Below are 17788 nucleotides of genomic sequence, written 5' to 3'. Positions count from 1 at the left end.
ACTTATACCTCTGTAATTTGAGCACTCACTCTTATCCCCTTTGCCTTTGTACAATGGCACTATGCACGCATTCCGCCAATCCTCAGGCACCTCACCATGAGTCATACATACATTAAATAACCTTACCAACCAGTCAACAATACAGTCACCCCCTTTTTTAATAAATTCCACTGCAATACCATCCAAACCTGCTGCCTTGCCGGCTTTCATCTTCCGCAAAGCTTTTACTACCTCTTCTCTGTTTACCAAATCATTTTCCCTAACCCTCTCACTTTGCACACCACCTCGACCAAAACACCCTATATCTGCCACTCTGTCATCAGACACATTCAACAAACCTTCAAAATACTCATTCCATCTCCTTCTCACATCACCACTACTTGTTATCACCTCCCCATTTACGCCCTTCACTGAAGTTCCCATTTGCTCCCTTGTCTTACGCACCCTATTTACCTCCTTCCAGAACATCTTTTTATTCTCCCTAAAATTTACTGATAGTCTCTCACCCCAACTCTCATTTGCCCTTTTTTTCACCTCTTGCACCTTTCTCTTGACCTCCTGTCTCTTTCATATATATATATATATATATATATATATATATATATATATATATATATATATATATATATATATATATTTATATATATATATATATATATATATATATATATATATATATATATATATATATATATATATTCATTTATTTATTTATAAACTTTACTAGTGATTAGTTGAAAAAGCGTCGTGTCCTAACGGTTCTGGGTTTTGTAGAGGCCGTGAGAAAAGATAATGTTGCGAAAAGTAAGTTGTGTACGAGTTTGTAATTAAGAATGTGTTTGAGAAGACGTTTGTATACACTTTTAATGTCGACTTTGTATATTTACGTGGATGTAGTCTAGTTTAGTGCTGCTTGTTACATTGTTGAAGGTGAGGTGAAACAGGAGTAAAAATTAGTTTTTCTTGTTTGATTGATCAGGCATTTTTTTTTTTTTTAAGCTTACCTAATTGTTAATTGCTGGTTTAAGTATATCAGTCGTTGGCGAGTATCTCGATATATAATTCCAGTAAGGCAGCCCCGCGATCCTTGTTATCAAGATATCAGTAGAATGTTTGATAGGTGCGAGGTGGATCAGCGGGGTTAAGCTGGGCTGCCACCATATCTGCCCTCTATCTCAGGCCCTGATAATCCTCACATGGCTAGGTTATTACACCTCTTGTCACTCGGCAGGTCACGTCATACGGCAGGTCGTCACGTCTGAATATTTGAATGTGTGGTCTTGGTAAATTAAACAAACATTTGCTTACTCTGGGGGCAATCGCGGATGTTTTCCTGTGGTTAATGTCACAGTGCTTTGTTAAATTATAATTATTGAACATAGTTGCACAGCTGAAATTGTCTGTATAATGTAAAGTTTACCGTGAGTAAAAATATGTATTGCATACTTATGAAAAAGATAATGAATTGAAAACTGCTGAGAATTATTTTAAGTCCTGCCAACTTGGTAATGCATTTTGGGGTGGTGACATTAAATATCATTAAAAGATGAGTTGACGTGGGATAAAAAAGATCAAATTTATAAGAAATTCTCAGAAATTACTTCAAGATCTGATTTTGGGAAAAGTGGCAAGGAGCTGGCAACTCTTGTTTTGCTTTGCTTATCGGCGAAGTCGATCCCCTGGGAGGACTTTGGACATATCAAAGTATGTCGAGGACAGGTGTCTCGGGTGAAAATGTAGTCTCCCGAGACCTAATTACTTCACCACAGTCTCCTACGATACCTCAGACCATGGCCTGTCTCAAGCCTCAAACGTTGAATACGACAAACTACGACACTATGTTGGAAAGGGAGAGAATGAATTTGGTCCTGATGATTATAGACTGCAGTTGGGTCTGTGGTCCAATTCGATATAAATTCAGAGCGTATTATCGTATGGCTGAGAGATAGGAGAAACACGCAGTGTGGTTTGGTATGAATGAGTTTTGGAGTGTTACCTCGGGTGTAAATGAGTGTTTGGTGTGTTGCCTTGGGTTTGGATGAGTGTTGGGTTGTTGCATTGGGTTTGATGAGAGTTAGGATGTTGCTGTGGTTGTAAATGAGTGTTGGCATATTGATTAGTGTTGGGGGTGTTATCTTGAGTGTGAATAGGTATTAGGGTGTCCCCATGGGTTTGAATGGGTGCTGGTGTGTTCCCGTGGGTTTGGATGGGTGTTGGGGATGTTCCTGTAAGCAGGGACGAATGGGAAGGACAGATGACAGAAGACCTGATGATCTTTGACGAGAGTTATCTGCTCGAGAAGAACAATGGGATCTTGCATTCCGTATCTGCTCAGATGAGGATAGGATAGAATAGCAGAAGGCTTCTTCTCACACACCATTCCTTCCTGTATAGAAGCCGGCAGGAGCACATTGTAATAAGAGTATAATATGCTACCCTTGAAATTTTGTAGGAAAGGAAGCTTGGAAAGCATATTCTTACCTGAATATAGCCGCCTGGATACTCTGGGAAGAATGGTTGAAGCCCCATATAAAAAGTGCTTATTCCACTGTCATTCTTGAACAGGCTCAGTGGTTTGTGATAAATGTGACAATAAAAGGTTTTGTTTCGCTGTGGTTTGAATGTATTTGTAGTGTTGGCCATGACGTCATCGGTTAGCTTATTCCAATGATCTGTGATTGTAGAGTTGAAAAATAAGATAAATAGTATGTATAAGTTTATATTAGGTATCTCTTCCGTTAACTTCGAAGTTATTTTTGATCATTGAAACTAACGAGTTGTAAGTTGTATATTCTCAAAGTTTTTAAAACGTCTGTTGGATGTCCTCAGAGTTCTGTGTAGTTTTTTTTCAAGAGAATTATTTTAAATTTCTGGATCTTTTTTTTCGTAAGTTGTATTTCTGAGAGGTAGTTAGTGTTCGGTGTATTCGCTGTGCTTTCTTCATTGATGAAGTTTTTCTTCCTCTGATAAAGGATGTTGGCTAGAACTAAACATCGTATTCTAATTTTGGTCCGACTTTAGGTCTTGCAAAGAATGATTTTATGCAGAAGCATTGTTTTGCTAGGGAGTGGGGGGGTTCCTGTGGTTTTGAGCTGGTGTTTTGGGGGTGTGCCGTGGGTGTCAGAAGGTTGTAGGGGTGTTGCCGTGGGCGTCAGAAGGTTGTAGGGGTGTTGTCGTGGGTGTTAGAGGTTGTGGGGCTGTTTTCGTGAATGTCGATGTGGTTCCGAATGCATCAAATCATTTATTTTTCCCATTATCTGGCATTGGTGATACTGAAGCTTCACATGTGTTAGCTGTGTACCAGTTCAGTAAAGTTAGCAAGCAGATAGATGAGGCTGATAACACGGTGTGTATATCTCTGAGTCACCTGTGCCAGGTACCACGCAATCTACTTCACGCCGAGTTAGATACGAGGGAAGGTGTTTTTTTATTAGCCTTGACAGTCGTGCAGCCAGCTCTGCGGCCCTGGTTCGCTCAGTCAGTTGATCGACACCATCACTGTATAGAAAATGTGAACGAATACTGAAGGGCACTTTAAGATATTTTCACGTACCTCATTCTTATTCCTCAGTAGCTTGTTGTCACGGTCCTTGAGCACTGCGGTACGACCCTTTAGCACTTTGTGTATGACATGCGTATGAAGGTCTAGCCTTTGACCTGATTCTAAAGCGTTAGGTTTTCCCATCGTGCTCAAAGTTAGTATATTTTACTCAGAAATAGCTTATTCAAGGAGTTTTACATATCATTTTGTAGTCCTAGTGTTAAGGTATTGATATTTCTTGAGTGAACACACATGCCGGGGAAAACACCGTAATTCACAAATAATTAGACACATAGGCACTAAATAGAATAAGTGATAAAGAGAGAAGCCGCTGAAGAATCACACTAGAGAAACAAAGATCAATGAGAAGACGATAAGCTCTTTAATTCTTCCAAAGTCACGGTGATGTCAGTAGAGTTCAGTTCCTCGAAGGAGCTGTGTGGCAATAAGTGAAAGATCTTGGTCGGGAAGGATTTGAAAAAAACCCTGTAAGGACTTCTGTTATAGAACTCTTGCAGGTTCAAGGCTGCACTACAGTCAGGAACAGGAAACCTAACCTATTTAACCTTGCAAAGTCTAGAAATATGTTGGACCCTCTCTAACAATATAAACGTGCCCAGGTATCCAAAGCTGAAACAAACATGCTGATGCCGAGTTCTTCGATTTAGTTCTACTATATGTTTTTTGGTACTTTTAAACTTGAGCATTATCACGTACTACTTAAACGGCAATTTTGATATTCATGTATTTTATTCCTCCTCTAGCCAGTGCTTAAAACATTTTAAATAGCCATCTCTAATGTTTGTCCTCTCCTCGGGTTGCATAGGGTGAGATGAACAGGACCACCTGGTTATAGGGATTTGGGTCCCTCGTGAGCTTATTTTTAATGTCACGTCTTAAATTTATGGTGCCTCCAGACTGCAAAAAGGTGTTGATATGCCCGTCTGATATGTTAGGGGAAAAAAAGTAAATCAAGGATTGAAAACGGCGCCAAGGCCAATATAACATATTATCTTTATTGACTTGTTATTATGTAACTCGCGTTGGACTTGGGTGTAAGAGGGCAAAGTTCAACGAAGTCGGGCTGTGCGTGGTGACGTGTAGGCGGCTGCCTGCCTTGACGACCGTTGTAGGAGCGGGCGAACACCTGGATGAACGATAACGCTGACTGTATTATTCGTATTTAATGACAAGATATATCTTGAAATTTACCGTTTCTCACCATCAGGACATATTTCTTCTTTTAAAGGCTTCCTTACTCACGAAATATGAAATTTAGTGAAAAAGATAATTGTTTATCATTTGTATTTGTCTTCAAAAGTATTTTATTAAGCGATTCAAATTTTATTTTAGAAAATTCTGTTGTATGTGATCATGGCTTGAAATTTGTTTTATGAAGCTGCGACTAACTTGCTTTCGACACTTCGTGATCAGACAATGAGCCTCTCATCTTGGCAGCGGTAATGTAATGTACTTAGAGATAAGAGAGGTAAAGGCGAGTCTACGGTCAAGATTAAGGCCTTCCCGCGTCTTTGAGCTGTATGGTGTCCTGTATCAGTTTATCAGCATTTTATCACAGGAATGTAGAGGTTCATTTAGGGTAAAAGATAAGCGTGAGATAATGTTTTCTTTAGAGTGCATATCCATGAAACAATGACTTATTAACGTAAGTCCGAGCAGGGAAAATTTTCAGTTCAAAAAAGGATTGCTACATGACTTCAATTTTAATTTATACCATAAGAATAAAGATGATTTATCCAGGAGTTCAAGTGGCTGCTGCAGTTCCTTGTACTGTGTCATAAATCATGTAACTAACGACCATGTGAGTTGGCCGTTAGCTGTAGGTTACCTGTTATTTAAATGTCTAAATTTTGAAAGTACGGCGTGCAAATGTGTATATAAAGGTTTTGGTATGAGGTGGCTGTGCTGAAAAACCATTGGGTGAGTACTATACAAAATTTTCAAAGCAATAGTATGATTAATCAGGAAAGTAAAATCATCCGTTGCGTGAAGCTTTTTGTTAATAGGCCATTTTTCTTATAAATCGTATAGGTTATGTCTTACAGGGTTGAATAGATGTAGGAGGGTCAAGCGGGCAGCCTGCTTGAGAATTATAGCACCTGGGGTGTGACGTAATCTTATGTTTTCTTGGATATTGGATGGCTGTTGTGCCATCAGTTGATATCTCGTTGTGTATTGGGTTGCAGGGTATTGGATGGCTAGTGTGACATCATTTCATGTCTTGTTGGGCGCTGGGTAGCAGGTTGAACGTGAACGTAGGTAGAAGGGTGTTGATTGTTGGTGTGGGTATCTCATCTGCTTTCATCCAAACGGATTCATTGAAATATACAAATCAGAGATGAAAAAAGAAGACAGCTTAAAACTGACTTAGAAATGTTAACATAACGGTCAAGAAACGAGCAGGGCTTTGAATAAATATTTACCAGAGATCTAAGCACCATACCTAAGGTCGAAGAAATATAAAGAGTTGAGGAGGATAGATTATGCAAATTATAGATGATTTATGAATATAATTAACGAATCTGAAATCAGTAGTCAAAGAAAATAGATAGATTTATTTCCGATACACAGAAAGAATGATAGGTCTTTAGCCTCTAACAATTGACCAATTTACCTCAACTCATCTTGCCTCGTATGGTGTTACCCACCGTACCTCATGTGGATACTTAAACCCACCTTGCCTCTTGACGTTACCTTAACCTAACTTGCCTACTCATGAGCAGTTACCTCAGCCCACCTTGCCTTCTCATGTATCGTTACTTCTTCAACCCACCATATCTCATGTAAAGTCCAGTAATCCACCTTGCCTGATGTGGCGTTGTCTTCAACCCATCCCTCATTACACCAGCCCACTTCACGTCACATAACCTCAGCACACCTCACGTCATAATTCACCAACCCATCTCGACTTACCTCGCCTTATTGCCTCACCTACGTCATCCCAGTCCACTTCACTAGATCATTCATTATACAGACGACAAGTAGGATTACAGGTCCTAGCAGACGGTGACGTTAAGAAGAAATAATGAGTGGCCTCCTCCTGATAAGTCGATGATATCATTGAGATAGACATCTAGCATTAGTCAGAGACAGCTAACGGTGTAAGGTGGCATTCCCTCACCATTACCATTACTACACCATTAATAGAAATAGGTAGAGGACGCTTTATCATGAGCGGTGCTTAATGCGGGGACGCTGGTCACGTGATATGGGGATCAGCCGTCTCCAGGCCATCACGGTGAGCCTTCGGGAATTAGGAGGCGACCGGGTTGTGATGGTGACCTTTGGTCGATGGTGTGACGTGCTTCCCACACTGTTGTCATGTGTGGCAGACGCACAAACTAAAGCTGATCTCCGTTCCTAAGAAAGTGGTATGTTTATGAGACGACCACGTCCGTTATAGATATACTGTACCAAATCACAGGCACAGCCGTTTTGTGTAATTGTTTTTTCTCTTGTACTGAACAGTAGTCTCATCTGTCACGCACTGTGGTTGATTACTGAATGATCAAGGGACTTATCAGCTACTTGCCCAACACATTCTAACATATGTCAGTGAATGGTGTCCTTCCAGTAACGTCTTGCGCAAGGAAATACCGTTTTGTGGATTTATATTGGTATATTCTGATGACACCACATACCTAATGTTCCTTATTTGTAAATGTTGACCACATATTTCTTCTTTATGAAATGCAAGTTTTCCACGTCCTCAAAATCTTTTAGATTTATACCATTCTTTTACATGTACCGTTTTTTCTCATTATAATCCTTGGCCTGCTTGAGGACTTTTGGTTGGCTTAAGATTTTTGGAATATTGTGAAGCGAAGTGGCTAATGCGCGTGATCTATAGACGTCATTTTTCCTATAACTTAAATCCAGTGTAAGCCAAGCTCAAGTACCTAACCAAACCTTTCACAATATTGTTGAAAGCTCCATCCCTGCCTGTTACGAGAATTTAACTAATATTACTGATGTAATAGAACACCCAAATAATTTGTATTTAAGTACACTCTGGTAGATATTATCCATTTATCTATTTTCAGGCAGTAGTTTTGATGTATGAATGATTTCCAGGAATACCAAGAACAGGTAATTGTATGATATCATGTAGATATATTCCGTTTTACCTATTGGTGAATTGATTAGTGGAGCGCAGTAGTTAGATGCATGACTACTCATATCTATCCTTGGCCAAGGTATCATGTCTCGCATATCGATGCAGACGACATAACATTATCTCAAAGTGTTTCTTTTTATCAGTTGCACGTATCTATAGATACTCGAGGTTCCTAAACATTAACACCTTTCGCTGATATACATTTCTATACGTGATACTCATCCCTCACCCCACCTTTCATCAGCATTGTATGTGGCTGTCGAGCTATTTCAGCAATGGAGGCTAGAGGATTAAAGCCTTATTCCATCCGTGGAAGTGCTGCCCATATACCTTTTTTCCTCTTCCCTAGCAATTTTACTTTGTCATCCTACCTCACTGCCCTTTCTAACATGGTCACTTCTCACCTTCCTCATGCCACATGCCTCAGATACGCTAACACCGCTTCCTGTAATACTTCCCATTCTTCACCCGCTCACCTAGCTTTTGTTGTGTTATGGTAATCATTGGGGCAGGAGTTTAAGACACACAGTTGTTTATATATGATGGTTTATGGTTTCCTCTTTTTTTTTTTTTTTTTTTTTGAGAATTCAAACATTGCTAGCACCATGTAAGTGCCAGTTATCTACACACTTCCCTTTTCCACTTGAATTTGATAAATATTCCAACTGGTATCTGGATATTGTTTCATGCAGTTGTACCTGTTCCATCATTGAAGTAATTATTTTTATGGGATAATCAAAGTATTACCGGTTATATATACTTTTAATGTTCTTATCGCAAAGGTATTTACATTGTTTTAGGCCCTGCGTCTCATTGGAGGGGCACCAGATCTCAAGACTCACGTGGATTGTGTCACTTCACGGAGAATTGTCAAGTTGCCGGGATTGATAGATGTTCATGTGCACGTTCGAGAACCAGGTAGCGTTTTAGTGTCTTGTTCCGTCACTAGAATGGTGAATTATGCTTTGTTTGGTGCAGAAGTATGTAGTATGATTGTCGCAACATTCAAAGTAGAGCAAGTAAAGCCTTATATGTTGTAATATTTCTTTTCGAATGATGGAATTCTATGCTAATATTTTCTTTCCTTTGTTGAATCATGGTTTTACCCATGGTGATTGTATTATTGAAATGACAACAGTGGTGGGAGAAAATCAATAAGGGTGGGTATTCCTTCTTCCTTGGTAACTTAGGGAAGGTAGGTCAAGTTTTAATATATGTTGTTGAAGGGATATACTTGGCCAAGATGTATTAGAAAAGCTAGTTTAAGATGTTAAGGACAGAGGAAGCTTAATCTTTCTCTCCAACCACTTTAAGTCTTCCCATTATTGTACTGAAGCAACAAGAAAGCAAATAGAGTCCTTGGATCTATTAACAAACTTTACATACAAAAACAAGGTGCAGTATTGCCACAAGTAGTGAGTGCTGTGTATTAGTCCTGTTATCAAAGCAGAACTCTCTGTAGGTACTCTTTGGTAGGTACTCTCCCTCTTTCTCTCTCATGGCTTGTATACAGAAAGCATCCATATATTTATTGCAGGTGCAACTCACAAGGAAGACTGGACATCATGTACTGCTGCAGCACTGGCTGGAGGTGTGACCCTTATCTGTGCCATGCCCAACACTCAGCCACCAGTAACAGATTTAACTACCCTTACACTCACTAAGGAGGTATGCTGATGTCAGCTGCATTGATGTAGAGAGTAATATACACATCAGGAAATTTTTACCAATGTTAGAGGAACAACAATGAATCATCTTCTGTTGAAATTACTTGTTTCCTCCAGCTCATTTGTTTGATTTTACCCAGTAAAGCTAGTAGAATAGTAGTAGCTGGAAAGGAAAAGCATGGCCATCACTCTCTTAAGTCTTAATGTCATCTTTTTAATTTCTTTTAAGATTCCTGTGATTACCCAAGGACCAGTTTCTATGAAAGACTCCTTGTGTTGCCCTGGGCCTTTCTAAAGGCTTCTTTATCCCAAGACTGTGCTCCTTTCAGTTGCAGGGATATTTTAACTCCTTTAAAGGGAGAAGTTCTTTGACCTTTGACAAGACTGTACTCCCAATGATACAGCCTTGGCAAAGATGACTTTTCACTTGGGGTGTAACCTTCTGCAGTTTGAGTCCCATAACACAGTGCCAAGAAACAGATGAAGAATGGCCCATCCACTCACACACTCACACATATATATATAAATGCCCATATACACACATATACATATACACATACAGACATATGCACATATTCATACTTCCTTGCCTTCATCCATTCCTGTCGCTACCCCGCCCCACAGGAAACAGCATCGCTACTCCCTGCTTCAGCGAGGTAGCACCAGGAAAACAGACAAAAAAGGCCACATTCACTCTCATCCATTCTTTAGATGTCATGTGTAATGCACTGAAACCACAGCTCCCCATCCATGACTAGGCCCTACACAGCTTTCCATGGTTTTCCCCAGGCTCTTCACATGCCTTGGTTCAGTGCATTAATAGCACATTCATGCCTGTATATCACAGTGTTTCAGTTCTCTCTATCCCATGCATGCCTTTCACCCTCCTTCATTTTCAGGCCCTGATCACTCAAAATCTTTTTCGCTCCCATCCTTTTATCTCCAGTGTGGTCTCCCCCTTCTCCATGTTACCTCTACTTTTGATACATATATCCTCTTTGCCAACTTCTCTCACTCATTTTCTCTAAATGTCCAGACCATTTCAGCACACCCTTGGCAACTCTATCAACCACACCCTTTTTATTACCACACCTCTCTCTTACACTTTTATCACTTACTTGATCAATCCACCTTGCACCACACATTGTCCTCAGACAGATTTTATTTCCTCCTTTCCTAAAACCCTTACAACCTTTCATATTTGTCTTCACCAAGAAAAATATGCAGCACATTTACTTCCAGCAATCTTTCCTTTGTATGCCTGTTAGTCAGAACTCATTCCAGTAATGCCCACTGATCCCCAACCCAATTTACATATGCATAAGTATGCTCAGTTTTTGAGACAAAAGTATTCTGTCATCAATCCTTTTTCAGCACACAAAAAGTTGATCCCTATTTTCCATTATCCCAGATACCCTATGTCCTGCAATTGTACCCTCATCTACCACATTACTTGTTCCTGCATTCCTACCTTGTAGCACCAAGATATGTTCCCTTGCATCATGAGTACAGGAGCACTCATTCAGTTCCCCCCAAAAGCACCCCTTTCTTTTTTGCTTTTCTCATTACCTGGTGCACGAGTACAGTCAGCCATCTCTTAAAGTTTACGTTCAGTCTGACGTACTTCAATCTTGAACTCATTTCCCTACAAGCTGTGACAGTTTCCACCTACTCTTTTGCTTGTGCCATAATGCAGACTCCAGACTTCTAGAGACATAAATCATTAACAAGGCCAGGCTTTGAATGAGGAAAATGGGCAAAGGAAATAGATAGGGAAAAGAAAATAGGTTATGAGTTTTTGAAGATGTGCAAAGCTTGATTTTAAGAGATATTTCATATTTGGTAGGAGAGATGCAAGAGGGTAGATTTCCAAAGACTAGTAGAATAGGGAACGAAACATTTATCTGATATTGAATAGCTGTTGATGAACATATGTTACTTTCCTCTTTAGCTTGCAAGTAGAGGTGCCCGATGTGATTATGCAATATTCGTAGGAGCATCAAGTGATAATTATACCTCCATATCTGAGTTGGCTCCTCGGGCAGCAGCACTCAAGATGTACCTCAATGAGACTTACACTACTTTGAAGCTAAATGATACAACAACATGGCTAAAGGCAAGTAGAGACACTTATGGATGGAAGTGTGATAGTTTTGGATATATGGTTGTCATGAAAGAATGAAATTGTTAAAAAAATACTTTAGATTTTATCATTTTTTTATTTTGTGTCCATTTCTTTGAGAATGATATTAACATGGGTTGCAGAGAGAATACTTGCCAGTTCCCTCTGTTTTTTGTTTTGTTGTAAGGTATCTGTTTATCTTCAAATATTTCTAGTTTTTTGGGTCTTGGCAATTCAGTTGTAGATTTATGCAAAATGTCAGTATTTTGTACGTTCATACTTAAAGATAGTTTCCGTACTATTCAGCTCTGTTGACATATGTTCTTTAGCATTTTAATTCTTGATACTTCCCTTTTATAATTTCTATCTTTGCTTAAGATACAGATGATATTGAGATGATAAATGTATCGTTAAGATACAGATGATATTGAGATGATAAATGTATCGTTATTGATTATTCATATATGATAAGTGTTTGATTGTTCATGTACTTGAAATATATTTTTTGTAATGCTTACACCTTTATAGCTCCAGATTCTTTGCATTATATGTGGCAGATAGTACTTTGCACAGTGATATAACTACAACTGTAAATGTGGATAATTCATTACATGTCTGCTATAGTACTTTGCACAGTGATATAACTACAACTGTAAATGTGGATAATACATTACATGTATTCTGCTAGACATATAATGACACTTACTAATGACTGACTCCTTTATCATCACCTAGAGTGGCATTACTATCACAGTTATGGGAAGCAAGCTTGACTTCCATCTGGTCCAAGCCATTCTCAATTGAGTTAACGTCTGGGGACTTCCCAGACCACCTCCCTATGAAAGTCATAGACACCATGAAATATGTTTGCTTAAGTGTTTGCTTTATATAATTTTACTGTTTAACTTCATTCTTTATCAGATTTTCATGTCTGTGTTTCTATCATTTCCTATGATGCCCATTCCCTCTAGGAAACCCCATCATGTTCCTCACATATACCATTCCACACATTCTTCCCCCATTTCTCTCCCTCCAGTACTCTTCTACTGTTTCCCCATGTCACAGGTGGTCTTACTCTCACACCAACCCCTTTAATCGTAGTCATATGTTCTTCTTGTACTCCCCATCTTTAATTCCTTCTAAATGCCCAAATACCTCAGAGTACTATATTTCACTGGCTCTTCCACTCCACTATTCATTCCCTTTACGTTTCCTGCCATACCAAATCTCTCATACACCCTGTCATTACTTTGTTCATTCCATCTAATCTTACGACATGCTCCTCTCAAAAACTAATTTCTACAGCCTGGATTCTTGACATCTGTCCATGTTTTGGTGCCATAGGTCAGAGTCAGGAGGACTTGTAAATTACCCGTCTTGCATTCTTTCTACATGCCCAAACCGCTTCAAAGTATGTTTCACCTACTCTACCACTCCACAATTAATTCCCTTTGCATTTCTTACCATATCAAAATTCTCATACACCCTCTCATTTCTTTCTTCATTCCATTTTGTCATACCACATGGTCATTTCTGCAGCTTGGATTTTTGACCTGTGTGGCTCATCCCATGTCCATGCTCTGGCTCCACAGGTCAAGGTCAGGAGGACTGTGCTGTCCTTTAATCCTTCCTTCATTTCCATACTTACACCTCTTCTCATCATTATTCTCTTAAGAGACCCAATGACTCCTTGACACTGTACTGCTCTCTCCCTTATATGTCCTTCCATGTCACTAAACTTGCCTACAATAGCTCCCAAATTATTGAATTCTGTCACCCTTCCAGTCTTTCTATCCCTATATCTATAGAATAGTGCACTTTCTTCTCTCACCCTATAGTGCTATGAAAAATCAATACTTTCACTGTTTCCTTTCATACATTTTTGTGTTCATTGATAAAATCTTTGCACAATATTTTTACAGTGCAATCTTTTTCATGAACTTTGTTTTACTTATTCAGCATTTAGAATCATGGCCATCACATCTACCAGTGTGTGTTCATGCCGAAGGTCGCACCACAGCTGCTGCACTGATGATGGCTCACCTTGCTGCCCGGCCTCTTCATGTTTGTCATGTTGCACTCAGGGAAGAAATTCTTCTTATACGTTCTGCCAAGGAAAAGGTAATTCAGAAGCTGATTTAGTATTGTTTAGTCTCATGTTGTATTGTTATAATGTTTCAGGCATACTTTTTCACTTTTACATTCTATCAATATCCTTGCTTATCAGGGAATGGCAGTGACATGCGAGGTTTGCCCTCATCACCTCTTCCTCACCTCTGATGATCTGGAACACTTAGGCTCAAAGGGAGAGGTACGACCAAGACTTGTCTCTAAAGAAGATCAGCAGGCTCTTTGGGACAATTTGGATGTAATTGATTGTTTTGCTACAGACCATGGTAAGTTTGCCAGTTGAAGTGTGCTATATATTTACTTAATACCTGCCCCAAAGGAGTCCCATCTATCCTTATGTGGACTTCCTTCCTGCCTCAAGAGTCCCTTCTATCCTTAAGAGGCTCCTGCAGCATTCAAGAAGTTGGTCACATCCCCAAGTTGGGACCACAGGTCATAAAGTGTTGTGATTTTTTATGTGTGCCTGGGTGCAGAGTTTAGGGCAGTTGAGTAGTAAATGCTGGGTGTTTTCTCTATGGTAGTTGTATTGTGGGCATGAAGGGTCTTGGGATACATTGAAACAGTGTTTATTGTGTTGTAGTGATATGTAATGTCCAGAGCATAAGTGGGAGAATGTGATTCATGTTTGCCTGGGGATTGTGGTTTCTGATGGATGTGTGTCTGAGGAGCAGAGTTAAGACTCCTTAAGGAGTTCATTTGCTAAGTGCGTGTCAGGTTAGTTTAGTACAACATATTTTGTTTATGTCATACTTGTGGTAGTGGTCTGGGAGTAGAGTTTACAGAAGTATAAGGCAGGGGTTAGCTTTTTATTTCTAATTGGGGGTTGTTGGTGAGTTATAGAGTGGTTTGGGTGGGGGTTCTTGTGCTGTTGCATAGATCTAAATGTTGAGCATTTTGAGGTGGGACTGTATTAGGAGGATCATTGTTTCACTGTAAAGGTGTTGAGTGTTTGTAGTTTTTAGGGTGCCAGTGAGTTTTGAGTTCACTATTTTGTGGTTTGGTACCACAGTAGTTCCATCTTTGTAAGTTCTGGTAATTTTTAGTTAGGTTTTCGATTTTCACTATAAAAACACCCGATGTATTTTCGTGATACGGCCTCTGACTTGTACACAAATTAAGGGGGGGGCTGGAAATCCTCCCCTCTTTTTTTTTTTTTTTTTTTTTTTTTTTCCAAAAGAAGGAAGAGAGAAGGGGGCCAGATGAGGATTTTCCCTCAGAGGCCCAGTCCTCTGTTCTTAACGCTACCTTGCTAACGCGGGAAATGGCGAATAGTTTGAAAAAGAAAAAAAAAAAAAAAAAGTTTGAAAATGAACTTCAAATAGATGTATATGTATTAAAGTTGCACAGAATTTCTTTCTTCTTGTAACTTCTGGTATCAGCATTTAAAAAACCCACTGCCCCTATTGTAAGCAGTGAATTAGAAAAAGATATTGTCTTTGAAATTCTAGGATTTCTGCAGAATATTTGGTGTAAGCACAGATGAATGCACCCTTGTTGAACATTTACAGACTGTAAAGACCGTTTGCTTGTTAATTGTCATTGTGACTGTTATACTTGCAAAAAATAAAGTTCATGCTTTTCTCATTGTTCCCAACTCACATTGCTTCAAATATTTAAAAATCCTAACCTTGTCAAGCTATTGAATTGGGACCTACATCCATCAGGTATTTTTGAATATTGCTGGGGGATTCCTCATCCTTTGCAAAGTACTGTTGTCTACAATGGCATTAGTCTGCATGTTCATTTTGAATTAGATGGTTAACTTTGATTCTTCTTCAGTTTTGATGTATTTATACTTTAAAAGATAATATTCATCATTTAAAGAATTTCTTGTATGGTTTTTATTGTCATAAATGTATCAGTTGCCTTGCATGTGTTACTGGAACAGAAAACACCCTCAAAATAGGGTATTTGCAGGTGTTCTGCGTATCATGATGTTTCATGGTAATTGAATTAATATTTCATTGTTCCTTTCCTTTTATAATAGTTATGTTACCAAATGATAGGATAGTAGATTTTAACATCTTCATTTATTTTTCATGCTATTCAGACAATTTGGATCAGCTAATGTGTAGCCAGAATGGTAAGTTAAGGTAATGAAATGCATGAGTAGAATGTTGCAGTATGTATTACAGTGCTTTTTTTAATTATTCTTTTATTCTTTCATCTCACCACTGATAATGAATGATTCTCTTTTATTATTGAATCCTGATTCGTCACATCTGCTCATTCAATTGCTAATAAGAAAAATCATTCATAATTGTAATTAGATATTTTGTAGTCCATATTTTTAGTGGGATCTCTGTGTAATATAATTATTCAGAATATTGATGAATTTTTTTTTTAATCCTTTAATTTTCATATTAGATAAGGAAATCAGATAGGCACTAATGTGGCCAGAATGGTAATTTTTTTTTTACTTTAGTTATATCACAATTTTCTTTTCTGAGTTTTCTTTATTCCTTACCTCAGGACAAAAGAGTGCAAAAATGGTAGTAATGACAGTATATGAACACCATTTACAAGTGAACACAGTGTCTCCCTCTGCATAATCACTCACCATCATGTTCACTTTAGAGGGATACACCACCAAACTCATCTTCTTTGCATCTTTTGATAAGTCTCAGTTCACTTCTGAGATTATCTTCACCACATCCGTATCTTCATTACTCCTTTATAGGTTAAGTCACTAGCCACCTTAGTTAGACCATCACCTTCAAAACACCCTTATGGGTTAAGTCACTAGCCACCTTAATTAGACCATCACCTTCAAAACACCCTATAAAGGTTATCCTTGCCAAAGGTAACTTTTCACTCAAGGTGTAACCTCATGCAGGCAAAGTCTGAGAACACCCATGTCCATGCACATTTATACATACACATATACACAAAAAATGTACTTTTTTATTGACCAGGCTTAAAGGGGTGTCTGAAAAGCTGGGTAGGCTCTGAGGCTTCTTCCTTGTGTAGGACTTGAGATTTAGCCCATACTAGTCAATTGTAGTGACAGTAACCCTTGCATCATGTAAGATTATTGTCTGTGGATGCCCAGTCACATAAATGTTAGAATATAATCTGTTTTCATTGTGATGTATTTTTGAATAGTGTGTGAAGCTACTCAGAAAAAATTCTCTTCCCAACTACAGCCCCACATACAGTAGAGGAAAAGACTGCAAATAAGGCTCCTCCAGGCTTCCCAGGTTTAGAAACAATGCTGCCACTCTTGCTGACAGCAGTCACCCAGGGGAGACTCTCAATGGAGGTGGGTAACTTATCCTTTTTTTATTGTTAGATATTGTATATTTTTATTTCAACTTACCTTATCATCTTGCCACAGGAGGCCCTTCTTTTGGGTCTTACAAGCACCCAGAAAGCCAGGCATATTCATGGCAGGACCATGGGTCAAGAAGTGTTGTAATGTTTTGCTTGTCTTTGATGAGAAAGTTCATAATCAGTAGAAGAGATGTTCAGTATCTTCTAGAAAAGTTATATCTCTGACATGAATGCTTTGGTGTTTTGAATCGATATCTGATACTAGTAGTAGAGGCAAGGTGAAGGTTTATAGAGGCTTTTGGAAAAGAGGAAATGGTGTGAGTAGGAAGATGGTGAAACTGAAAGAGCATGGAAAAGAGGAATTTGTGAAGAAATGCTAGGAGATACTGAGTGTAGAATGGCAAAAAGTAAGTGTAAATGAAGCTATGGGAGTGGATAAAGAATTACGATACACTGCGAGTCCCACAATATCAAAGGCTCTTTGCACATGATATTCATGCTCAACCATTTACATGCAATTGAGACCTTATATGTATTGCAGTTATGTTGGTAGAAAATAGATAGTTTGTCCATAAATTTGTGTAGTGAATTAGTTTAGAAGGAGGTGAACTAGTATCCCCCCCCCACTCTCTCTCTCTCTCTCTCTCTCTCTCTCTCTCTCTCTCTCTCTCATTTACTGACTTTTGTGACTGAGGGTATTTTGAAGGTTACACTTTGGTCTTTTATTGATCTTCATGTTTTGAATGTAACATATCTATTGTTCAATATTCATTTTTGTTCTAGAAAGTATTAAACCTGTCAAAGTAGTCAGTAACTTATACCATGTAGAAATATTAACTTTATTATAGACTGAGAGAAAAGATAAGAGAAATAAGCTGCAGAACATTTCAAGCAAAGTTTTCTAAAATTCTCAACAG

The 17788-nt window shown here is 38.7% G+C and overlaps 1 protein-coding gene across 1 annotated transcript in view; it reads left to right on the top strand.

Annotated features, from left to right (window-relative positions):
- The window catches only part of r (carbamoyl-phosphate synthetase 2, aspartate transcarbamylase, and dihydroorotase rudimentary), a 175032-nt gene that overhangs the window by 134823 nt on the left and 22421 nt on the right, over positions 1 to 17788 (top strand). Inside the window, exons 31-37 of the mRNA XM_071693871.1 lie at positions 8480 to 8597; positions 9217 to 9347; positions 11298 to 11462; positions 13428 to 13589; positions 13696 to 13864; positions 15649 to 15681; positions 16745 to 16860. Of these exons, the coding sequence (XP_071549972.1) occupies positions 8480 to 8597; positions 9217 to 9347; positions 11298 to 11462; positions 13428 to 13589; positions 13696 to 13864; positions 15649 to 15681; positions 16745 to 16860 (894 nt within the window). The remainder of the gene's footprint in view (positions 1 to 8479; positions 8598 to 9216; positions 9348 to 11297; positions 11463 to 13427; positions 13590 to 13695; positions 13865 to 15648; positions 15682 to 16744; positions 16861 to 17788) is intronic.

This window comes from Panulirus ornatus, chromosome 56 (assembly GCF_036320965.1).
Source record: "Panulirus ornatus isolate Po-2019 chromosome 56, ASM3632096v1, whole genome shotgun sequence".
NCBI classification, from domain to species: Eukaryota; Metazoa; Arthropoda; class Malacostraca; order Decapoda; family Palinuridae; genus Panulirus; species Panulirus ornatus.
Note: the sequence above shows the minus strand (reverse complement) of the source record. Positions and strands in the feature narration are given on the sequence as shown.